This window comes from Blennius ocellaris (genome assembly GCF_963422515.1).
Source record: "Blennius ocellaris genome assembly, chromosome: 6".
NCBI lineage: Eukaryota > Metazoa > Chordata > Actinopteri > Blenniiformes > Blenniidae > Blennius > Blennius ocellaris.
Window position 1 is genome coordinate 15,903,463 of NC_137655.1, and position 25,258 is coordinate 15,928,720.

General features: G+C 39.7%; 4 protein-coding genes across 5 annotated transcripts; 2 read left to right on the forward strand and 2 right to left on the reverse strand.

Moving 5' to 3' along the window:
* Positions 1-300: 300 nt before the first annotated feature.
* On the reverse strand, positions 301-2,434 carry spc25 (SPC25 component of NDC80 kinetochore complex; the record flags this gene model as incomplete). The annotated part of the gene is made up of 6 exons (XM_080498351.1): positions 301-630; positions 947-1,045; positions 1,575-1,700; positions 1,820-1,966; positions 2,124-2,189; positions 2,284-2,434. The coding sequence occupies 6 exons, from the start codon at positions 2,432-2,434 to the stop codon at positions 506-508; spliced, it is 714 nt and encodes a 237-aa protein (XP_080354477.1). The 3' UTR covers positions 301-505.
* A 2,165-nt stretch (positions 2,435-4,599) lies between these two features.
* Positions 4,600-6,012, forward strand: LOC308131459 (glucose-6-phosphatase 2-like; the record flags this gene model as incomplete). Its single annotated transcript, XM_080498187.1, has 5 exons — positions 4,600-4,817; positions 4,896-5,005; positions 5,096-5,207; positions 5,299-5,420; positions 5,501-6,012. 5 exons carry the CDS (start codon positions 4,600-4,602, stop codon positions 6,010-6,012), a joined length of 1,074 nt encoding a protein of 357 aa, XP_080354313.1.
* A 1,969-nt stretch (positions 6,013-7,981) lies between these two features.
* On the reverse strand, positions 7,982-16,901 carry abcb11a (ATP-binding cassette, sub-family B (MDR/TAP), member 11a; the record flags this gene model as incomplete). Its single annotated transcript, XM_080498188.1, has 27 exons — positions 7,982-8,182; positions 8,305-8,451; positions 8,690-8,896; positions 9,000-9,197; positions 9,286-9,442; positions 9,532-9,773; positions 9,845-10,048; positions 10,162-10,323; positions 10,430-10,534; positions 10,649-10,813; positions 10,887-10,974; positions 11,056-11,137; positions 11,893-12,082; positions 12,179-12,349; positions 12,490-12,693; positions 12,781-12,906; positions 12,989-13,099; positions 13,215-13,328; positions 13,413-13,587; positions 13,694-13,818; positions 14,538-14,709; positions 14,793-14,926; positions 16,044-16,128; positions 16,215-16,456; positions 16,590-16,638; positions 16,735-16,747; positions 16,853-16,901. 27 exons carry the CDS (start codon positions 16,899-16,901, stop codon positions 7,982-7,984), a joined length of 3,918 nt encoding a protein of 1,305 aa, XP_080354314.1.
* Positions 16,902-21,312: 4,411 nt separating this feature from the next.
* Positions 21,313-24,853, forward strand: LOC308131628 (retinol dehydrogenase 16-like). 2 transcript variants are annotated; one of them, XM_080498418.1, is made up of 5 exons: positions 21,313-21,412; positions 22,416-22,732; positions 23,475-23,733; positions 23,817-23,980; positions 24,547-24,853. In XM_080498418.1, the coding sequence occupies exons 2-5, from the start codon at positions 22,420-22,422 to the stop codon at positions 24,768-24,770; spliced, it is 960 nt and encodes a 319-aa protein (XP_080354544.1). In that variant the 5' UTR covers positions 21,313-21,412; positions 22,416-22,419; the 3' UTR covers positions 24,771-24,853. The 2 variants fall into 2 exon arrangements, with proteins under 2 accessions (XP_080354544.1, XP_080354543.1); XM_080498417.1 differs by having other exon boundaries at positions 21,362-21,489.
* Positions 24,854-25,258: the final 405 nt, after the last annotated feature.

Consider the following 25,258-nt stretch of genomic DNA (forward strand, 5'->3'; position numbering starts at 1 on the left):
AGCAGTTTCAGTCAGATCAAAATGAGTAATATAAACCAGTTTGCGTTTTAGGATTGATATTGTTGCTGAGCTTTTATACACAAATCATTTGTTGTTTTTGTTATTTATGCCACACTGTGTACAGAAATAAATAACCACTGAGATCCTTAATAAACGCAGAGTTTATTAAATTCACGTGAATTCATTCTTGGGGGTCTAAATGCAATCATTAAAAAAAAAAAATTAAAATGGTTTACAGGTGTACAGAGGAATCATTGGTTAATTATTTTGTAACTTTGAAGTTAACCACAGAGCTCGGTTTGAAAAGAAGACACATCGGCAGTAATTTCTAACAAGTTGAACACAGGACACTTGCTATTACTTCTTACATATATTTACAATTTAACCGCTTGGGAAAGTCTGGACATGAAATCTGACAGTTAACAGACCTGTCATACTTCTCGATGTAAACCTCTTTGCTTTCTCTGGAGCGCAATGCAGCAGGGTCTCCTCTTTCCTTCCAACCTCAGCAGCGTGCCTGAGAGATAAACTCCCTCCTGACGTTTGCCAGGAATGCCGCCAAATTGTTGGTCTTCTGCAGTCGGCTTTCCAAGGCTGGCAAACACTCGAGCGGAGGGTCGCTGGACACAACTGCACAGATTTAAGAGTTGAAGGAATCATTACCAAACCGGTTGCTGATATTAATCGTGGTGTACAGGAAGAAACAAAACGTATGTCCAAAGGCGATATGAATCTTCAAATAACTCAGGCTTCCATGTCCGAAATAAGGACTCAACCCTTTTAAGTGCGCTTAATAACATTTTGTTAAATAATGAATCAAATTAAATTTGTTAGAAAGTGTAAAACTTTCTAACTAAAAACTCACATTACAGCATTTATAGTTTAGAATATTGCATAATGGATCATTTTACCAATCAAGGACACGTCACACACACAGTTGACTTACTTTGGTATTGTCCATTCTCTTTCATTCCCATTGTGACCACGTAGGCGCTGTCCTGGTCGGCCAGGTTGATGTTTCGAAAAACAAACTGTAACTTCTCACCTAAAAGAAAACAAACAAATTGAGATTTTAACTGAATCAGTGAAATTTTTTTATTTCCGTTCACTTCAGTTAATTCAGTCCTGTTTGGAGTATGTCCATTTATATTTAAGAGTCTGTGTCAATACTTTAATCCATGATGGCAACACAATAATCCAGGGCAGAAACTCTATTTCAATAATCTGCCAGACAAAATAATTATGCCGGACTATGTTAGTTTTAACATGCAAAGTCTACACAAGATCCAGCAGACCTATGGATTGTTTTGTTCAGATTAAGTGCTGTAATCCTCTGTTTTGTGACAAATTCTATATTTGTATAAATTGCTTGGTAATCACCTAATGGGAGATAAATTGCTTCTGACATTTAATTCATCCAATCCAATTTCATTTCAGGCAATGGTGTACATGTACCAAAATTTAACAACCCAACAAACAGCACGAATTCGCAACTTACAAAATATTCACATTATTTGTGTTCAACAGTGATAAACGTGATTCGAGAAAACTGTGACAATAAAAGTCTTCCATACCTTTGGTCACCTCTGTTTTTCCAAGAATAGTTCGTATCTCAAGGGCTAAATGATCTTGGAAGACATATCTTGCTTTCTGGAGATTCTTCAGCCTGTTTTTGTTTGCTTTATTTTGAGTCATAATTACTGAAAAGAAATACAGGGGGGGGAAAAAAAGCAATGCTTGTGTTAATTCTTGCAAACGTTGTGGAAACAAATGAGCCTTTAAGATGCACGCATCATTCCAGTTAGATACAATGTCTTACATTCTTGTCTCTTGGTCTGCTCCTCTTTAAGTTTCTGAATCTTCTGGATAATGTTGTCTTTTTGCATCTCCTTTTCTTGAATCTCAGACACCCCCTCAGACACCACACGCTGTTTCTCTTTCAGAGACACTTTTTTCTGTTCCAGGTCTGAGAGAACAAACAGTGAATCTTTTCCTACCAAAATAAAGCTTAACACTTTGTTTTACTACAAAATGCTGAAACATGAATATAGACGCAAATTAAAAAGTTACACAAAGAGTAAATGTGACATAATCTTCCTTTTTGGCCTGCAGTAGAAACTCACCTTTTCTGGATGACTGTATTGTTTCAAACATCATCTCATCATCCCGGCTTTTCTTTAAACATGTATCTGTAACGAAGAGCAAGAAATAACCATAAATATCCATGTTTGCATCACGACTTTCACAAGTGAAAACTATGAGCACAGACTGTCTGACACTTACCGATAGCCGAGTTCACAAACTGTTTGTGAGACAGGGACAACTCAGCAGTCATGTCAGCAATGTCTGCAAATGTTTTTAGCTGCTTGTTGTGAATTTCCTCCATTGCACTGGCAAACCGGTCACTCATGTTTGGGTCAGTAACGGACATCATGATGAGAATATACCAGCCTGTGAGTAAACAGAAAGGACACTCGTCACTGTTGGGACATGGATGGAAGAACATATTTCAGAAGGATAAAAAAAATAACTCTAATGGTATAATCAATATCTGAGGCCTGAAATTATTGTATTGCTTCGATCGGACTTGGGCATCATAAACCCAAATTACTGTGCATGATGCGTATAGTACTTTAAGACACTTGTTCAAGCATTTTAACATGTCTAAAACCCATCCTGTTCACCCATGATCGTAAAGCAAGGCATGTTTTCTTATATAGCACCATTCAGACAAAAGGCAACACATAAGGTAATTAAGAACAGCACACAAAAGTCATAAAATAAATAAAGTAACTTGTTTATTAATAGTATTTTAAGTCCCGGTTTAAAAGAAGTGAATGTGTGAGGTGTTGAGAACGTTTGTTCCACAGGTCAAGAGTGTAAATCTGCTTCACCTGGTGTGCTTCTGACTCTGGGAACACTCAGCAAACCTCTTCCTGAGGATCTCAGGGGGCTGGATGTTTCACATTCTACAAGTATATCTGAGATATATTGAGGCCGCAGACCATTCTACTGCCACTAGGCACAATGGCCATATTGAGACAGCACAATGCTGACACTCCTGCATAACAGTAAATAGTAAGAGTAAATAATAAATAAATAGTCAATAGTGAATGGCAAATAAGAGAATGTTTCCTGCCATACTTTAACAGTGTTACTGTTAGTAAACTAAAAAAAGTTAACATACAACGTTAAAATAGTGGAAGTTGAATGTAAACAAGAGATTAAGATTCGCGGTTATTTAACCGCCAGATAGTTATGTTTCGTAGCAAGATAAACACGTTATTAGTCAACGTTATGTTCAGAATGTTTATCATATCAGCGTGTTATACTCACCCGTTTCAGGTCGGAGGAGATTCAAAGAAAAACAATACAACAAGGTCCCTGAAACTGAGTCGTTATTTTCAAAGAAAATCCGCGGTCCGCCGGCCGGAAATGACGCACCGGAAGAACACGTGTTGTCCCACTGTTTTTCTTCCGCTTTGATAAATGTGCTATTTTTTTTTTTGTGACTGTATTTGACCAGTAATGACATTTATTTGGAAATCCTTAAATCTTGTCAAATCGAATCATGTGCAGTCTGACATGGGGGTGCAGAAATAATGGACTCTTTGTCGAATGAATGCGGATTTATGTTACTTTTACATTTTAATTAATGTTTACAGTCATCGCATGGTTAACGTGCAGAAGCTGTGTTGTTGTTGAGAGGGCAGTTTGTATGGACAATTTCTTTTAGTTGTTACGTCCATTTCAAATATACTCCCATGATCATGCTTTGGAGGAAATAAAACTCAAAAATCCACAGAATATAATCTTTTTCACTATTGCACCCTCTTAATTATTTTTGTGCAATATTAGGATCGTTGAATGAAGATAATATGATGCCCTCATAAAGGAACTAAAGTGGCTGTTATTGCAACTTTGTGCCATCTAGTGGTCAGTTTATGGAAGTTCACATGGGTCTGCTTGACATCTTGGCAGCGTCCAGTCTCACCACTTTTAATTTTATGTAATAGGTAACGTGAATTGGGATTAGAACGTCGTGAGACAGGTTAGTTTTACCCTTCTTATGATGTGTTGTTGTAATACTAATACTGCTCAATATAAGCAAACAATATAATGATTTTAGATGCATTGCATAACTAGCCCGTGGAAGCCAGATGGGCTGTTGTTTTCAGTTGTGGCATTAAAGGGAGACCTTTTTGTTGCTATGTTCACTAATGATGCAAATATTAATGAGGCTGAAAGGATTTGGGGGGGTGACAGGGGACACCGTCTCCTTTTGTGTATTCAATGGCTAATATTTAACAATTGTAAAAGCAAAGATCTGCGAATCATCTAATGGTGGTTATGCAGTCAGGGTGTAAAGTGTTTTATAACATCTTAAAATGCTGAGCCCTCATGACCTGCACACACACAGTTTATAACTCCTCATAGGGTCAAACTGAAGAGCCTGCAGTTGTTGCATGTTTCCGTTGAATGACTGATGATGACAGGTTAAGATATATAAACCAGCCTGATGTCCAGAAGGGCTGCATGGGGCTTTGACTGGTGCCGAAGAAAAAGCTGTTGCAGCCCTGCATACAGGAAAGGAACTACATGGATTTTGTCCACAGCTTTGGTGTGCTGGCTATACAGCACCTGCAGAACAACTACAAGGAATACCATGACGTCCTTAACTTGATGTCGACAGTGAGTGACCCTCGTAATATTTTCTCAGTGTATTTTCCCCTCTGGTTTCATCTCAGTCATGACGTGGGCACCAAGATGATATGGGTGGCTGTTATTGGAGACTGGTTCAATCTCATTTTTAAATGGTAAGCTCACTCTAATCCTAAGAATTCAGCATTTTTGTGTTTGTGGAGTTACAGTTTAGATTTTTTTTTTTTTTACAGGAGTCTTTTTGGAGAGCGACCATACTGGTGGGTGCATGAAACTCAATTCTACCACAATGATACAACACCACACTTGGACCAATTTCACATAACCTGCGAAACAGGACCAGGTAAGAAGGTGCACTATACCCTGTCACCTAATGACAAGAATAATATTTCTGTTACCAAAATATAAAACACATTTTTTTTTCTTTACACAGGCAGCCCATCTGGTCATGCGATGGGCTCGTCGTGCATATGGTATGTGATGGTCACTTCTGCACTAAACTTTGCTCAATCCTCCAATATTTCATCAAATATGTGCTTTCAAAGGTGGGTTGTTTTTTGTTTTTTTTACATGAGCAGATACAGAGTGAGTAGTGTTTTCACTGCTGGTGATGTCAAAATGTTTATTTCCCTCCAGGTTTCATCTTCTGAGGTTTTGCTTGTGGATGTGTTTCTGGGTCATCCAGACAAGTGTTTGCATCTCCAGAGTTTATATTGCAACACATTTCCCACATCAGGTTATCCTGGGTCTATTCATTGGTATGTTACAATCTGCCTTCACCAATTTGTTTTTGTGTTTTATATCATCGTTAATGACCGCTTTGTTCTGCGCTGTTTAGGCATGCTGATCGCTGAGCTGTTCGATCATCTCCCCTCAGTCAACAATGCAAGTCTGAAAGTGTATCTCCACATGACTGCTTTTCTGTTTTCTTTGGCCGTTTGTTTTTATCTGCTCCTCAAACTGCTTGACATTGATCCTCTTTGGTCAGTCTGTAAAGCCAAACAGTGGTGTGCTAATCCAGCCTGGATACACCTCGACACCACCCCTTTTGCTGGCCTGGTGAGAAACCTGGGAGCCTTGTTTGGACTGGGCCTGGCTGTAAACTCTGACATGTTTGTGCAGAGCTGTAAAGGAAAGAATGGCAACAAAACTGTATTTAAGCTCATGTGTGTGACTGCAACGCTTACATTTCTGCAGCTGTATGACTTCATCAAAATGACAACTCACTCGGAGGTTCTGTTTTACATGCTGTCATTTTGTAAAAGTGCTTCAATACCCCTGAGTGTGGTGGCTATTATACCTTTCTGTGTTCATTTGTTGATCAGAGATGAGGAAAGAAAGCTCTCTTAGATCTTGTCACATTGTTCCTGAAACATTTAATTTACATTAAAGTATATTACATTTGACTGGAAACATATACGCAGCCTCTCAGGCTGTTTTCAGACTAACTTAACAGTTATATAAAGCACATAATCAGCAATACATCTTGTAAAAGGTTGTCTTACTAGGTTTAAATTATAAACATGTTGGAAGTTAAAATGCTATATAGTCTTAACCAGTTGTTGCAATTTCTGTGTTGCTTACAACTGGTGTACATGAAACGCTTGGAATGCTTTTTTCTGTCTTTTTTTTACTCAATCATTTCAACATCAGGAGTTATTCAGGGGTACAATTTGAGACAAAACAAGATGCACAGCAGAAGAGCCTTTTTGAAAACCAGTAAATGGATGAAAAAAAAACAAAGAATTAGTCTTTTCTTATCAAAAATGGAAAAATACAGAATTTTAGGATTTTTAAATTCACCATTACTTTTCATGTGGCTACAAATAAAATGTTTTTTTTCTCTTTTAAGCATATTTGGTAACTATTTGAAGAATACTCCTGCTTTCATATATTACAGATTTCTCCAGAAACCAATTCTGATATGGATCAACGAAACTGTAATGAGCCAGAATAATGACTCTGATGTAACCACATTAGGTAGATTAGTTAAACTCCCCCAGCATAACCCAATTCCACCTCTTTGCCAGTGTCTTCAGTTGCTTAGCATCCTTGGACACATGAAGCCCGGCCTCCAGTGATGTAACCGTTCTAAGTGCATCTGTTTCCTGCGAACTCAAGCTAGAATAAAACATCTGGAGTATTTCTGGATGCTTAATCTGTCTTGTCAATCAAGATGAGAACAATGGTGGCTCTCTACACTTCAACCAAGCATCCACGACAACAATGACGTTTTTTTTTTTTACAAAATGTTGAATTTTATCAGAAATGAAAAAGAATAGCATCAATTTAACATCCAGTAAATCATTTCAGCTGTCATTTCTTTTTTTCCCCTCACTTAAGTGATGATTACCATGATTTTATGTAACCTTGCCCTGATCTGAAGCCTGAGTGTGAACCCACTTCAGTGTGAGAAGTCCAGTGCTGTTACCAAAACAATAAAATTACAGAAACAAAAAAAGAAAAAATACTATATTTTTTTGTATGTGTTTTTGAGTGTACACATTTTTTTTTTTTGTCATTAGTAGATCTCTGTCATTTTCTGTGTCAGTTTTGTCACTATGGACACAGAAAAACCTAAGAGCCAATTTGAATAAAGGACATCATTTATTGTAAGTTGAACCTCCCAAACCAGAAATTCTGTTGAATTGCATTTGATTAAAAATAAAATGTTGCAGTAATAACTGAGCTGTTTTGTTGTTGTTTTAAACAAAGTAGAGTTTTTTCATTATTACACCAAAAAAGGACTGATCCGTTAGTGAATTTGCTTGGAAATGTCACGATTACTTTGTATTTTTAAACATTAATACAAAATATACAGACTTCGCATTCCTGAGTGTCGGATTAAATAAAGATCACTTGCATCAGAACATCCAGCCAAGATACACACACACGCACACACGCACACACACACAAATATATTTAGTGCACGATCATTATCAGCTGTGCGTTTTGCGAGAACGTGGAAGAAACACTGTGCAGCGGCACCTTAACCTATTTAAGGTGTCATCAATTGCCTGTCATCAATCACGCAGCCCAATACTGAGTTCCTACAATCCACAAGTCATCTTTCCTCCTAGTGCCACTCACTCTCACGTCTCCCTGGAATGATTCAAAAACTGTGTCTGCTACCCTGTCAGGCACACCTGGCATTGATTATGCGGTGGTTTTATAACCTCCACCTTGCCCGAGCTCCACCTTGTGGGCAAACATGAAATCTAAACACAGATGGCCAGTCAACACGAGGGTACATATAATTAGAAATAAACAATAAAACCATATGAAACATGAAATGGCTCCTACACACCGGCAACTGGGATTAGCTGATAGGAGCGCCTGTTGTGACCAGCTTGTAATAGGCGCCTCTCTGGGCCATGAGACTTTCATGAGTGCCTTGCTCAATAACAGTTCCTTCAGACATCATAGCGATGATGTCAGCAGCCTGTATGGTTGACAACCGGTGAGCAATGATGATGCAGGTTCGCCCTTTCCTCGCCTCATCCAGGGCAGACTGGACAGTCTGCAGGCAAACAGAGATCTGAGTGATTTCTACAAATGGGTCATGTACGTTTTAAAAAATGATCACATAAACGATCTTATAATTAGTGACTATATGTGTTGAAAATGAATCCCACAAACTACCTTTTCACTCTCTGTGTCCAGGGCAGATGTAGCCTCGTCTAACAGCAGAATCTTGGGGTTCCTGACAATGGCTCGAGCAATGGCAATGCGTTGTTTTTGTCCTCTTGACAGCTGTGAACCCTGAGCACCCACCTGGGTCTCATATGCCTATAATATGTGGGAGAGGTGGATAAAGCAAATGTCACATTTTTTGTCACACGCACACGCACACGCACACACACACACACACATTATTACAGTAATCGCTACGAGTACACCAGGATACAAATGGCACTGGATTGCTGTAAAATTTGCAATTGTGTGAGAATTGTGAATTGGAACAAGTATTTTGACGGTGATTATTGTAATTGTAAGGTTTAAAAAAATAAAATACAATTTAACTCACATTTGGTAGTGTCATCACAAAGTCATGGAGATGAGCTTTCTTTGCAGCTTCTACAACCTCCATCATGCTGACACTGCGTGCGTTATCTCCATATTGTATATTCTCTGCAATGCTGCAATCAAACAAAACTGGCTCCTGGGACACGATGCCGATCTGAGATCTTAAGAAGGGCACACTGACCATATTAGACAGATGGCCATCGATCAACTGAAAAATAAAGGATGATACACTTAGAACACAATTAATGGTTTGAGGTCATTTGAGTTAATTCACCGATTTGAGAAAATGTCCAAATCCAATCAAAACACACCACGTCTCCTTCATCGGGATCGTAGAACCGCTGAAGCAGCTGAACACTGGTGCTTTTTCCACATCCACTGCTTCCAACAAATGCCAAAGTCTGACCAGGCTTCACAGACACCAGCAAGCCTTTTAAAACCTGAACATCAGGTCGTGTAGGATAGGTAAACTTGCAGTCACGGAACTCTATTTTCCCTTGGAAGTTTTCCTGAAGATGTACAGTAATCTTGTGAATATATCAACAACAATATGAAAAATCGTGTATGAAATGTACAATTCTGATGACATTCACGAACCCATGTTTTTCCATCTTCGTGGCTACTGCTGATTTGGGGAGGTCTGTCTAACAACTTGAAAAAATGAGCAGCAGCAATCTTGGCTTTAATGTAATCTGGAGTGAAGGAGAAAGCTTGGCCTATTGAATTCCCGCCAATAGTAATAGCTGCAAGTACCCTGGAGAGAAAGTGAATGAACACACTTATACCTGGTCATCAGGTCATAAAATTTGAAAATTGCCATCATAGAGCACAACCCTTACCGACCTAAAAACCATCATGTAATGTAAGCCTTCAGTGCTGACCAGGTAGCCTCCATATCTAAAAGAAGCAGCATTTGCCATGTAGGAAACACATTTGGCAAAACCAAAACAGAGCCCATATATTTTGGCTTTCTTCTTGTCAGATTTATACGGCAGCTCAAGTTTCTCCTCGTATGACTGAACAAATAACTTCTCTTTGGCCAAGCCTGCAATGGTCCTGATGTTGGTCAGAGCCTCACTGGATATCTGCAGGGAAGAGATCAATCTTACTTCCACAAGCATAGGCATTTATAAAACATTATTGGCCCGGCAATTACCTGACCTGCTGCTTCCATGGCTTCATCATCTTTCTTTGCAAAACCGGACAACATTTTGCTTTGGACAATCGCTGAGAGCACAATGAATGGCAAGAACACCGTGACAACAAATGCCAACTTCCAACTGAAGTAGAAGGCAATGATGATTGAGGCTCCTACGCTTGTCAAAGAGTTAAAAATATTCCCAATCTGAGAACCTGATGCCTGTAGAAATTGATTCAGCCACACACAGAAAACAAAATCAAAACATTTTTTACATCAATATTAAGCTCCTGTGTGAAATGTTAAGAAAAAAGGTCTTGAAATTGCAGCTGAACCTGTTGGACCATAGATGCATCTGTGGCCAGTCTGGTGGTGAGAGCTCCAGGACTGTTTTTAGGGTCATCAAACCACCCAATCTCCTGTCTCAACATGGCCTGAAAGGCCACTTTCCTCAGACGTCGTGTGAGCAGCTCTCCAGATTTAGCAAAAGCATATCCCTGGAACAAAAAAAATTTCAAAAAAATCCCCCCCCCAAAAATTATTGAACAAAAAAGCTTATTCTGTACTTCTCTGTTCTGAGATGATAAAGATTGTTGTACAAACCTGTAAAAACTGCGAAAAGAAACTAATCACAGCCACAATGCAAAACAGAGCACATGTTGAATTTATCTGCCTAATTTGTGCATCCATGTCCACAATGCTAAAAGTCTGGGGGGGGAAATGGGGGTGGGGGGGGGGGGGGGGTTAAAAATTGCTTGTCTTTAAATAAAGTAACTGTCTATGTAAGACAAAATGTGCACATAGATGTGAGTTGGACCTTACCCCAACAATCTGGCTGAACAGGATGGCATAAATGGGGGCGGACAAGCCATTGATAGCAGCTCCCAGAGAGCCCAGTAAAAGGTAGGGCCACTCTGGCCTGTTGTATCCAAGGATACGTGTAAATACAGCTGGTTCTGTGTCGTCATCTTCATCATCCTCATTGTTCTGTAAAAAAGATGTGAGTTAGGATAGATAACCGTCTCATATCAGACAGAAATTCATACAATAAATCCTTTACGTTTTCTGGTGTGAACTCTTGGTACTTAGCAAGGCCGAACGGTGTGTCCAGGGCAAAACTGCTGGACAAACGGCCCCCGGAGTTCCTGCTGCTGTGATATCAGTAATGTTAAACATTTGCCATGACGAATCTCAACTAAAAACATTTCAATACACTTTATCTACTGTACCGTTTACTGGATCTGGAGCTTCTGCGGCTAGAACGTCTTCTTTTTGCATCAAAGTCTCCCACAACATTTTTAGTAATGACATCTAGAAGAAAAGTTATCCAATAAAAACAACTTCATTACAAGTGTTGAACTTTCCATTACACTTCAAGGAAAACACAACAGATGTTCAATTGCCGTGATGCCAGTAACGCGTTTCAGTGGTTCACGCAGCAACATAGTTGGTTCATACACCAACCCATTACATAACTGCTTTACTGTCATCTATGTCACAATTGTTTTTTGTTTTTTTTTACTTATAACTCAACAAATGAATTGATCATAACCATGGATAGTATTTGCATCCCTGTGTACTTCAACACCAGAGCAGATCCTCTAACCAGCCCTCCCAGTGAGGAACCAATACTCATCCTGCAGCAACACCAGGTGAGATCTGCTCTGAAGCATATCAAGACCTCCAAAGCTGCAGGACCTGATGGGGTGTTGGAGCCACACACCGCAGTCATGTGCTGATCAGCTAACAGGAGTGTTCACCGACATCTTCAACCCCTCGCTGTGACAGGCTGCTGTCCCCACCTGCCTCAAATCATTTTTACTAGTTTGCTTATCAGCAAAACAGGTGTCATTAACCCCCTTCACGAAGGACCGCACCGCCATCCACTCCTCTAACACTACAGTGAAGTTTGCCACAATAGTCGGGCTCGTCAGCGACAGGGAAGCTCACTACAGGGAGGAGATCAAACATCTGCTTCTCCAAGGCATCTGACTGCAACTGACAGTTTTGCTGTTTTCTTGCAATGACAAAAACGTTTTCTGATTTCTGTTCGCTACAAGTCTTACCATTGGTTGTTTGAGACAGGCCTTGGTCCTGCAGGGTGACCAGACTGAAGTAGACACCTTTCTTGTCCAGTAGCTCACTGTGCGTTCCTCTCTCCACAGCCTGTCCATGCTCAAATCCAATAAGTATATCTGCATTTCTAATGGTGGAAAGACGGTGGGCAATAGAAATTGTTGTTCTGCCGACACGAGCCTGCAGATATTATAACAATTTGGGTGTTATCCACAAAATTATGCAGTATAAAAGTCAAAATGAGTTAAAAGGCAAGTAAAATACAGCATGGCTCACAGAATCTAATGCTTCCTGGACCACAGCTTCACTCTCATTGTCTAAAGCAGATGTGGCCATATCCAACAGCAAGACCTTGGGGTTCCTGATAAGAGCTCGCGCGATAGCAATCCTTTGCTTCTGTCCTCCACTCATCTGTCCTCCACCTTCACCCACCAGTGTATCAAATTGCTGGATAACAGTAACAAAAAAACAAAAACATTTTACAATTGCATGTAAAAAAAAAAAAAAAAGAAAATGAATACGAATAACATCAAGTTACTCATGACCATAAATCTGCTACTGCATAATCAATCAGTGTGTTAAAATACCTGTGGTAAAGCCATGATGAAATTATACGCATTAGCCTCTTTTGATGCCTGAATAACTTCTTCCATGGTCACTCCGCTTCGACCAAACTGGATGTTCTCGGCAATAGTTGTGGCAAATAATACAGGTTCCTGCTCCACAATACCAATGACAGATCGAAGCCACTGGAGGTTCAATGTACGGATGTCGTGGCCATCTAAAGTCACCTGAGAATGAGATGACATTTGAAGACCTACTGCACCAGCTCTGATATTTTCATGAATGTGTCAGGTGATGACTGCTCAGATTGTTACCATTCCTTCCTTTGGGTCATAAAACCTTTGAATGAGTTGGACTGCAGTACTCTTTCCTGAGCCACTTGGTCCAACAAAAGCAGTGGTTTCTCCTCCTTTGATCTCAGTGCTTAAACCATTTAAAATCTAAAGAAGTAGTTCACATTTTTTGAGATTACTTGTCAAAACTGAACAACAAACAAAACAGAGGTCAAGAAAAGAGGTTTACCTTCACGTCAGGCCGAGATGGGTAGGAAAAAGTGACATTATGGAACTCAATGTCTCCTTTTACCTTATCCAACATGTGGCCCTCTTCTGAGAAACAATTAATTTCTGGTTCCTGTAAACATAGCAAGAAAAATACTAACTCAACATTTAAGATCTGTTTTCAAACTTGTAAAATTCCATTTTTTTATTTAAAAACTTGTTTAAATGTTTTATTATTCCAATTTTACCCGGTCAATTGTTTCAAAGACCATCTGTGCAGCAGCACGACCAGAAGCAAAGACCTCCAGGAGTGACAAGGCCTGGCCAAGTTGCATAGCTGCTACGAGCACGCCAAAAAATACCTAAAAGAAGGTACAGTAGTCACAAGGTGAAGAAATGCCACTGTCGTTCATGGGCATCTACAGATTTGTATGACACACACCTACCTGCATGAGCCCACCAGGAGTCAACTCTTTGGTGTCAAGAACAAGTGTGGATCCATACCAAAATGCCAAAGCATAGACAAGGAAAATGATGCACCACAAGCATCCCTGAAACACTCCGATAACGGAGCCCTTTTTCACGCCCAAGGTCTGAGCAATCAACAGGTTTTTGTCATACCTGTCCAAAGATCACATTTGATTGACTTTTCAAACAAACAAACAAAAAAAGGTGTGTGTGTGTCGGGGGAGGGGGGGACAATTTGAATCATGGTTTTGTGTAATACCTCTCAGCTTCTTTATTCTCCCCACCAAAAGCTGCTACAGTTCTGATGGATGACAGGACCTCGTCAGCCACAGCTCCGGCCTTACCGTAGGCGCTCATTGTCTGTCCTGTCAGTCGACTCACTGACTTCAGGAACAAAAGAGAAAAATGTCCATAACTCTGGACAACAAACTCACAAATAATTATTATTTTTTTTTATTTTTTTACTGGCTTAGCAGGAGAACTAAAACTGAAAAAAGACAATACTTGTGTTTCAGAATCAAATTCAAACACGACTATAGTGGTTGGCAGATGTTTCATTGTTTTTTGTTTGTTGTTTTTTTAACAGAAAAATCATGCATGCACTCAATACTGACATTAATATATTTTTAAACAACTGTGTGTGGCAATAGAATAAAATGTCACATTAAAATCAATCCCCACTACTTTTTTTTTCGCCAAATTTTTTCTAGCAAAGCCAAAACGAGTGATCCGAATAGCTCCCACACTGGTGTTTGAGACTCTGCCATTCATGGACATCCACATGCTAATCTTCTGTACTGCTTATCCAAGACAGGGTCACACCACAGTTAAACACGGGTGCAGGTAGTGTACACAGGGAGACAAATACCATACCCAGGTTATAGGTTTTATTTACTCAGAGAAGAAAATGGAGAAACCCAAGCAAGCACACGTGAGGAGATCATACAAACTAAACAAAGAGACCCTGTAACAAGACTCAGATCAGTGATATTATGTTGTAAGACAAGATCACAAACAACTACAACACCATACACCATTTTAGCAACTGGATTAATGTGGACTGCCTGGCGGCAGGAACAAGTGAAGTTTTCGTCAACTCTTACCATAGCCATGAGTCCAGCAGCTAAACCAATCAGGGGGCTTACTGCTATTACCACCAAAGTCAGCTTCCACCCAGCAAGGAATCCAACCATGAAGCCGAAAACAAATGTAGACATCTTTTCAATGAATATAGACGCCTTATCAGCAATGGCGTTGTTGATCTTGGTGATATCACTGAAAAGAATAAACGAAACTTAAATGTGTACAATGTTTTGCAGCACCAACACCAAGCAATATCCACAAACAGTGTAACTTACTCAACTATCCGGGTGTTGAGTTCACCCACAGAACAGCAGTCAAACCATCCAATCTCCATTTGCATTACTTTCCGGAAGTATGCCTTTCTGATTCTCTGAGTTTGTCCTGTAGCCGCTGACACCCAGAAGGCAATCTACAAAGTGGATTCACATTGTATTGCAATATTTGAGGATTAGTAACATTGTCAGCGATGATCATGATCATACAAACGTTGGTTACCTCTTTGATATCGTTCAGGTGTTTGGTAGACTTCTCCCATAACTCTCTATATTTGAGCACAAATGTTTGTAAATATTTTTTTCTCAAAACTGGTTTATTATTTGTTTTGATATGTACTGAGGAGGACCTTGTGCAACAGTAGGGACAGGCAGACAGGAAGCGAACATCAATTATTCCAATGAGTGTAACTGGCGGGCCTCAGGCTGTCCGGCTACCAATCACACTCGCTGGTTAAAAAAAAAAAAAAAGCCAGCTGTTTCACATGTGATGGTTGAGTGATAGTCATTTTAAACAGAGCTGAAGCAAATAACTTGACCTTCCTCTGAAATAATGAATTGATGTTTAAAACATATTAAAAAAAAAAAACTAAAAGTTTATCAAATGTATTTGCATTAAGATAAGGGACATACAATAAATAATTATAACTGCCATAATTGCCATAAGTCTATGTGGTAGCTGTACCGGGCCTGCCGGTACTGAGAATGATATTTTTTCATACAAAGGGAAAAATCTGTCGCAAAATGATAGAGATGCTCAGTGCCACTTTATAAAGGGTGGTCAAAAGCGGGTTCTGTTATGCCACATTAAACTATTGTTACTGTGCTTTTTAATCACTTAGTAATGGCACAGATCATAAGTCAACTTGTATCATAGTTTTTAATCAGAAACTGGGTTTTGGGCGATAACCTGCGAGGCTAACAGACCTAGTGAAACAGTTAACTACAGATGTTTGTGTTCACATGTAAAGTGTAAAAGCAAGAAGTTATTACAAACATGAATATCAATGTATTATGGAAAAGAAATACTTAAAATCTTATTAAGTGGAGTAAGAAAATTCCAAATACTTACCTTCTGTTCAAAATATTATATGTAGTAAATGTACGGTATATTAAATATCCCACCCCATCATTGTGGTTCAAAACATTCAAACTTTACTTTGTGTACCTTCCCTCAAGGAGAGACTGTGGGTACTTTGGCCACGCTGGTCATAAAAAGAATAAGGCTGTGTAACACAAAGTATGCAGACTCACCTGAAAGTATCCAAGAATGAAAACAATTATCCCAAATCCAACATAGAAATATGCAAACATTGTCATATTTGTTTCAATATCCACCCTGGTGAGAAATGAAAGGACATATTTTTAAGAAACAAAACAGTCACAGTGGACAAAAATTATATCATCGACAGAGATATGGCTTACCCACAGTGAACAGTCTGGTTTTCATCTGGTTCATATACTGAGCCGTTAATCCAATAGACAGTGTTGTTGTTGCACTCTTTGCTTGGGTCTTTTAGGACTTGTATTTCAAGTTCATAAGCAATAAATGTGTTGGTTAGCATGCTGTACACCAAGAGTGAAAGAGGGTAGGCTGAACCATGTAATATTGCACACAGAGTCCCAAGTGCCATCATAACGGTGTCTTTCCAGGTTGCAAATCGATACTGAAAACAAAAATGTAGCTAAGGTCAAATTTTTTTGTTTTTCTGGTGATAATTTGAAAAGTCTGTTTCAAAAGCTATGTAAATGATAGCCAGTAGAATGAATCATTCCTTTAATGAAAGCCAAAGTACTTACCAGCTGAAAGTACCCAACACTCAGTCCATTTTTATTCTTGTTCTCACCTCTGTAAAACATGGAAATGACAATAAAGATTTAAACATTTAAACTGAAATCACATTTAGCTTGTAACACATTGTGGTGTGATGTGCAGTAAGCATACCTTAATTTATCTCCTGTGGAAAAAGAGCAAGTGAAATTATATTTAGAGGCTTCCGTAAATGATCAATTAAATTCTCAAAAATCAAAAGCTATTCTCGTATTGAAAAGAAATAACGCACCTTCATCTGCATCAGGAGTTTTTGCTGCTGTTTGAGCCGGATTCTCCATGTTTACTGCTCTGACTGACATGTGTGTCTTCTACTTAATGTTTCTGGTTTGAATAGGAACAAATATTTGGTCATTGTAGATTTGGTCATTAGCATTTTGACAGTTCCTTTCAATAGAAAGTGCAGGACAGCATTACTTGATGTTCAATTCAGCTTGTTCATTTAACTGTGATCTGAACAGAGCTTTAGTTACACAAGGGTCGTTTTTTTTTCCAACGCTGATAAGCTATTACAGAAGATAATGCACAAATGCTGATGAGTCCTGTACAAATTTGACAGCAGATTGTGGCAGAAATAAGCAAAAATGCACAATACCTGGAGCTTACACTCTAATCCTTGTGTTCCTCAGGACTCCCACCAAAATACTGACACACACAAGAGTAATTCCTAAGTCTACTTCACGTGTCCATGTTTTCATTATCCGTATCACCACTGGACTGATAAGGGCTGTCTCAACAAATATTTCCCAATAATCTGCCTGTTAAAGATAGAAATTGTTTTCTGAATTCTACTTTTAGTGATAGAACTTTGTCTTTAAAATACCAAACCACAAAGCACAATTTTGTTGTGATACATGTCGTGTGTACTTAAAAGAAAATTAATAGAATAAGAAAAATAAGTATTTAGTTCTTATCACAAAGCATTGTAAAATGGGGGTAAAGACCTTAAGGCTATTGATTAGCATCAGGAGTTATCTCGGTACACTTGTACCACAATTAACATCATGTAATAATTGAGTCACACCTGTCCTCAGAATAACTTCTAGCTTTGACTTGATCACGTTTTTATTAATGACAAAACATAAACATGTAGATTTAACTTGTCCCATATGTTTTTCCATCAGGCTTACAACAACAGTAAGGTCAATATAATTCGCCCCCCAGCCCCTGGACCCCTATTCATCACTTTTCATCCCTGCAATCTTTCAAAGCCTTCATTGAAGTACATTCTAACTTCAATGGATATGCTAATAATATTAGTAAGATAATATTAATAGGCCACAGTATGCCACTCACTCAGAACATAGAAATTAAATCACAATAGATGTAACAAGAAGAATCAGAGATTCGTGACATCTACCTAAGGTTCATGTAGTTTTGACATAATCCTTAGAAGCCTACTAAATGAAATCCTCCAAAATGTAATGGAATCTTCCATGACCTGATATCTATCTGTGGTGAAAATGTAGACAAAATCTGTGCGGTAGTTTTAAGATTGCTATGAGACGTACAAACAAATAATATAATTACGTCCTTGGCGGACATAATTAAAGTGAAGACATTTAGGGTTAATAACCTCTCGATCAAGACTGAACAGTGTCAAAGTTTGCTCCTTCTTTACAATCAGATAGCATTCACAACACAAGATAATGCTGCCGGAAGGCATGGATGATATGGGTAGATAAACAAAAAACAGTTCAAAACATATATTTGATAAATAATCTAATCGTTTGTTGCATGTTATTCTATTGAAACTTGTGGGACTAAACATTATATGCTGAAAATGTTTACCTTGCATAGGGCTCAGTGTCCTTATATGGTTGTACAGCCACTTTTACAATAAACAATAAAACACAATGACTAGAGTACTGGATTATTTTGCACACACACACACACACACACACACACACACACACACACACACACACACACACACACACACACACACACACACACACACACACACACACACACACACACACACACACACATACACACACACACTCCACTCTCTTAAAAGTAAAATAGACAACTGGAATTGTTGATAAACACTGAAAAAGCACAAATATAATTACTTTATTGGACATTGCCGTATTGCAACTTTTACATTATGATTGTTATTCATCACCACGTGTAGCATCTTGCTTCTCTTAGCAATAAAATCTCCTTACTGACAGCAATCAGGGCTGGACTAGCAGAGACATCGCTCTCATTCCCTGGGTGATGTTGAAGATGACCAGAGGGGGCAGATATTGAGGCATTGAGACAATTCCTTTTCCCAAGGTGAGAATGGGGCCAGAAATGGAAAAAAAACAAAAAAAAACCCAAAACATTTAGAGTCGTTTACTTTCTCCATTAGTAGAGAAAAATATTTTTTTTCAGGATCACAGAAGCAGTTTTGCTGTGCAGTATGTCAAACAAAGAACAATGACAAAACAATGGATAACACTTAAGTTTTTAGTCTTTTCCATTCTGACTCACCTGGTGATGGAGTCCCCAATCAAGAGAGTGTCCCACTGGTCTTGTCATGAGAAGGCACTTGTTGCATTTCTTAGGCTTCACCTCCCCCTTAACTAAGTCATCATTTTGGGACTAATTCGGCAAATGTGTTTGTCTTGTCTTCCTGTTATGCGATTAGCCTCTCTGAGCTCTGACTGAGCCGTGTTATCAGAGGTTTCATTCAAAGCCAGGGGATCATAGGTGGTCTGCAGAGAAATTTCAGTTGGAGGAGTGAGAGCAGGAGGCCTCTCACTTGCTTTCTTACTGAATTCCCCTCCGTTACACACATCGGACCAGGTCTGGGAGGAAGTCTGTGCATTAGGTCTGCTGCCAATGTTAAGAAACACTGTAAGAGATGTTTGACTTTGGAGCCTCAGTAGGTATTTCAGTCATATTAGAACAAATCCGTGGAACTGTTGCAGCCAAGTCCACGGTGGAATGCTCAGCATCAGCCGGTGATGCTGAGCATCCTGTGCAATACAATCTGTATATTTACATTTGATCTATGTACACTAGCAGCAAGAGCTAGAGCAAACTCCAAATGATCAATCAATTTAAATCTATTTAAATTGATTAACCATTTGGGGATTGCTCCAGCTCTGTCTCATACACATGTAAACACCAATAACACATCTTCATATTTTGGTTTTTGTGGGCTGAGTATATTTCATGTTTTGAATTTTTTTCAGGCACATGCATGGGTGCACACACACGCACAACATGTTGGCACTAATATTAAACGTGTGTATAAAACATGTAAAAATCGTACGTGTGAGTATGTCTAAAAAGAGTTGCAGATAGTAAGGGAGAGATTTTAATATTTTATGCGACATATCAAATACTCACATCATCAGACTCAGGTTCACTTTCAGAGAAAAGCTGAGAAAGTCGGCTCTCTTCAGCTTTCCTTCTGATCCTTGTAAACAAAATACGGACAATGTTGCTCGTTCTAGGTTATGTCCGGCTGACTGGTGCTATCCGTGAGCGAGATGCCCCATCCAATATGGAGGCGACGCTGCATCGCTCTCCAGTAGTGATGATCAAATTTGAACGAATCGTTCAAAACCCGCGAGTCACTTTACTGAACGATGACTCACGAGTTTTCACGTTCATTAACTCGTTCACTGAGTCATTTTTGCTACAGCCTCCTTGTAGCTGGGCCGCTAAGCACAGCAGCTTCCGGCTCCTGACATTCACATGAGGCTTTCAGCACACTCGAGTCAGCTTGTCGGTGTAGTTCAGCACGAATGACCGACTCACCTCCCCTCAATCGTTCAGCTCACATGACCGAGTCAGCTCGCTCCAATCGTTCAGCTCACATGACCGACTCACCTCCCTTCAATCGTTCAGCTCACATGACCGACTCCCCTCGAAACTCGAAAGAGTCGTTCACTGAATCGGTCAGTAGCACTTCCGCTGTATCGTTCACCTCATGAGTGGTGAGCGGTGAGCCCTCCCCCCCTCCCTCACCTGAAAATCTCCGAGTGACGGCGGAGAAAAAAAAATACATTGTTTGTTTCACAAAGCTTGTAGAGATAAATACATGAATAATACATGGATAAATACACAATAAACAATGTTAAAATACCACTGTAGCGTGTATTGTGTTACATTTAATATTGTCCCCTATAATTAGTTCTGCCCTATGAACATAACATTATTTATTATTAGATTATTTATTAGATACTAGTAAAAAAAGAAAATCAGAATGTTGGAAGAAAAAAAACTATAAAAACATATGTATACATTAATATATACTGTATATCTGCCATTCTGGATGCCAGGTATTTATTCAGTTTAATCATTTATCTAATTTATTTTCTGATTCAACTAAACCTCAAAAACAACATACATAATCTAGAATAAGGAGACCAGGATCACTAAAAACTAATGTGTACTTATTGTTTATTTTCCTCAGAAGTGTTTCATCATTTTACTATGAATACATGATTCTCCCCCTGGTTCATGTCGCAGTTCAGCTGAGCCTCCAGGTCCTGGAGCGGGTGAAAATAGTGCGCATGCGCAACTGAATCAAATGACTCAAATGACTCAAATGACCGATTCACTTGGATGAACGACTCAAAAACCCGTGAGTCCGTTCGAGGAGTCGGGTTTCTCATCACTACTCTCCAGCACTGTCTGGGGCGTCTCCTTATGCAGGTGCCGAGCAGGTGACGCCCCCGGAAGTTAGAATCGGCTGGAGGAAAGAGAAAACTTTAAAGGCGTTTCTCCGGGCATTTCACGGATCTCTGCTCCTGTATTTTCGGGCACTGACTACAAAAACTAAAAACACGTAAGCGTTTTTGTTTCTTTTCTGAAAATGTTTTATTTTTTTTCTGGGTTGACCGAGCCATCGCAGAATGAAACAAGGTATTTAAATCGATTTGGATTTGACATCCTAAGTTTTGTATTCCCCATTGCAAGGCACAGCATGTGGTACAAACATATCAATCGACGTATTGCTGTGTTTTTGTACATTCCCTTGAGGTGTAAATGATAAAAGTCAATAAATCTATGCCTGTACACAAAGATAAAACCTCGTACCTGACTCATACTACGCCCACATCTCACTGAAAGCCACCAACTCGAAGCATGTCAGGAATGTCGGTACCAAGGAGACAACCGACGAGTGGGTGTGTGTTTTTTTTTAAATGTGAACCTGAGGAAACTAAACTGTCAGAACAACTTTTAGTCTGTGTGATCGACGGGTCCTGTGAAAACTAAGCCAGAGTTAGTCTGGGAATCTTATCAAGGAGAAGAAAACTTTAGGTAGCATTCAAACTTAAAAAAAGCTGAAGCATGTGTAGATAGAAAACCTTTTTTGGGGGGGGTCCTGTTATCCGTGTGTGTGATAATCGGTGTCAGACTGAAACCCTGAAAGATTTGGGCATCGTACGCTACCTTCAGTGGAACGTAAACACTACTGGTTACTATGGCAACCTGCGAAAAATTCTCTTTTATATTCTCTTTTTATTCTGAGTGGAAACAAACTGACACACTTTTTTTATAGACTGCAAAAATGAACAGACATACAGAACAAGTATGTAAAAATAGTCTCCAAATGAGGCCTGGTAATACCAGAAAATCTCATGTCTTAATTATACTCACTACAATTGTTTTTAATAAAATGATCAACCTTTAAACATGAAGGCTAAGTGTAGTTTGTGTCTGACTTGTCGTAGTTCCTGTTTACACGCTAATGTTTCAAACTTTTGCACTATTGTATCAAGAGAGAAAAACACCCACCAAACTACATGAACTTTGTAATAATGTGCTTTGTTCTTTTTTGCCCACAGAAAAATGTTCCTATATTTGCTCATTCTGTCACCGGTCTGGTTTGTCTACCGCTGGTACAGGGAACGCAAAAGAGTTTCCAACAAGGAAGAGAAATACGTGTACATCACAGGTTGTGACACCGGGTTCGGAAACCTTCTGGCAAGACATCTGGACCAACTTGGCTTCAACGTGATTGCAGGCTGTTACACTGACAAGGGCGAGGACGAGCTGAAGAAGGTGACCTCTGAGCGGCTGGTTACCGTTCACGTGGACGTTTCTGACTCTCAAAGTGTGAGCAAGGCAGCAGCTCACATCAAGACTGTTGTGGGACAGAAGGGTGAGTGGCTTCCATTAAATTCTCACACCTGCTCCTTCTTAAAGATACCAATACAATGCTGTATGAGTTGAGGGCTGGTACAGTCTAACAGAAAAAAGGCTGAGTTTTGGGGGGGGGGTGAAAGTTCATTCTCACGGGAGTTCGTCCCGTGAGAATGAACTGTCAGCTTTTCAGTATCAAATATCAGCAGACACATAAACCGTGATCAAAGTGTTGCTCATGTAATATCCTTCAAGGGATATTTAAGGAACTCGAGATGTTTGAGACGGAGCTGCGAGGCGGGAAGAGGAGGGTGTAGTGAAGGAGGACATGAATATGGCTGATAAAGAGTGGAGGAGGCAGACGATCCCCGAAGGCAGCAGGCAAAAGAAGAAAAACAAGAGCAGCAATCAGGGATTTCTGACCTCTGACACAGGGAAATAACACGTATCCACATCCAGATCAATTGCCTCTATTCATTAATTTAGTTTGGCGATCATGATTTTATTTCATAATTTGAAACAACACAAGATAAGACAATATATTGCGAAATGAAAATTGTCTATTGTAACAATTATTATGATCTGGATCGCCACCAACATTTACTGGGTCCTTCATTTGATCAAAATGCACACATGTACCAAGTTTTGAGATTTGAGTTTTTGAGATATACTGTTAACAGACGAATAAATGATTTCCTAATCCTACAATCAATGACTTTGAAGCAGGTTTTTTTTTTTACTCTGCTCTTCCCTTGCTTCAGGTCTGTGGGCTGTTGTGAACAATGCCGGGATCTCCACGCCTTCCGCTCCCACTGACTGGCTCACCGTCGAGGATTACAAGCCAATGCTAGCCGTCAATCTAATCGGTGTGATTGACGTAACAATAAGTGTCCTCTCGCTCATCAAGAAGGCCAGAGGCAGAGTAGTAAATGTCTCAAGCGTGTTTGGGCGAGTCAGCCCATTCAGCGGCCCGTACTGTGTGTCCAAGTATGGAGTGGAATCCTTCACCGACGGCCTGCGGTGAGAGGACCTGTTGCTTTACACACACCTGTGAACTCGTGCCATGTCTTCTTTACAACTTAGCAACTCATTTTGCCTTTCAGCCTAAACATGGTACCCTTTGGAGTCAAAGTCGTTTGCATTGAGCCCGGGTTCTTCAAAACCAACGTGACTGATCAGCTCATGATGACGACTAACATAAAGATGATCTGGGGCAAAATACCTCAAGAAGTGAAGGATGCGTACGGACAAAAATACTTCGACAACCGTGAGTCACTACATTTATTTTACTTCTCCCCCCCCCCCCCCACTACAAATTTTCAGATGAATAAAGCCACACAAATTAAAGCGTCCGCGTGACGTATCCCATGATTGAAAACTGTAAATTAAATACAGTCAGACTAAATAAAATGATCATTTACTCACTTGTGTTCAAATCAGGGGTGTCAAACATACGACTAAAGCTGGTCCTCCAGATGGACTGATACCACTGACCTTGTAGAGCGCAAAATTCTAAATGGTTATTTTAAGCTACAGTGACAAAGAATAAAACAAGAATGGGTTGGAATCTTTATTGATTAGAAAGCTAATGTGTTTTCAAACCATCACAATTTTAATGCTCTTAAGAGAAAAATCAACTTTTCCTTTGCGTTCAGATTCTTTTGAGAATTTTAATTTTAATTTTCAATCTTATGTTAAGCTATAACATGTTTGTTTACTACTTTGCTATGTTTTCAAAATCAAAACCAATTAAAATACCCCCCCCTCCCCCCCAAAAAAAGTTCAGCGACGTGTCTGTAGAGAAACCTAATGTCTGATGTGATCCTCTTTCAGTGATCAAAGGTGTGGTTGGCCGTTTCCAGCAGCTCTCGGACTCCGACCTCATGAAGGTTGTCGGCTGTATGGAGCACGCCATCACTGCCGTTCACCCGCGAACCCGCTACTCCCCCGGCTGGGATGCCAAGTTGTTCTGGCTGCCGATGTCCTACATGCCAACCTGGATCGCGGACCCACTTTTCCTGAAACTTACACCCAAACTGAAAATAGCTGAGCTGTAGGTTCTGTCACGTCGACTGGAGCAGAAGCATTTCGAGCCGATTCAAGGATTGCCCTCTGACGTCTTTCCACTACAATCGCTGCCACTGCCCAGTAGCATGTTTGCCTTACTTATCATTGAACTTAATAAATGTTAAGCTCTTTAAATTTTGATCAAGAGTTTGTGTTTGTTGGGTCCGGATGTTGGAGAAAGAAGCTACCAGGCAGGAAGAGAAGAGGATGAGTGTGGCTGTAGTGAAAAGAGATGGTTGCTGTGTCAGTAAAGGAGGCAGGAGTTCTGCTGTCACAAAGGTTCTGGAAAGAAGGAAACTGACAAAAACGTGCTTTTTAGGTGAAAGTCTCCTTCCTGCAATGCCTGTGTAGACCAGATTAATCCACTAGAGGGCCCTGGAGGGCAAACAAAAAGACTTGGAGCTCTGGAAGGTTATTCAAGATTATGCACCAAATTTGTTTTCACAGTGAGCTCAAAGCACACCAAAATTAATGTTTC

Excerpts from the sequence above, each read along its gene's own strand:
- LOC308131628 (XM_080498417.1), top strand. The coding sequence starts at position 21,440 with ATGTTTTATTTTTTTTCTGGGTTGACCGAGCCATCGCAGAATGAAACA. Across the intron at positions 22,733-23,474 it reads GACTGTTGTGGGACAGAAGG|GTCTGTGGGCTGTTGTGAAC; the intron begins GTGAGTGGCTTC and ends CCCTTGCTTCAG. Across the intron at positions 23,734-23,816 it reads TCCTTCACCGACGGCCTGCG|CCTAAACATGGTACCCTTTG; the intron begins GTGAGAGGACCT and ends TTTGCCTTTCAG.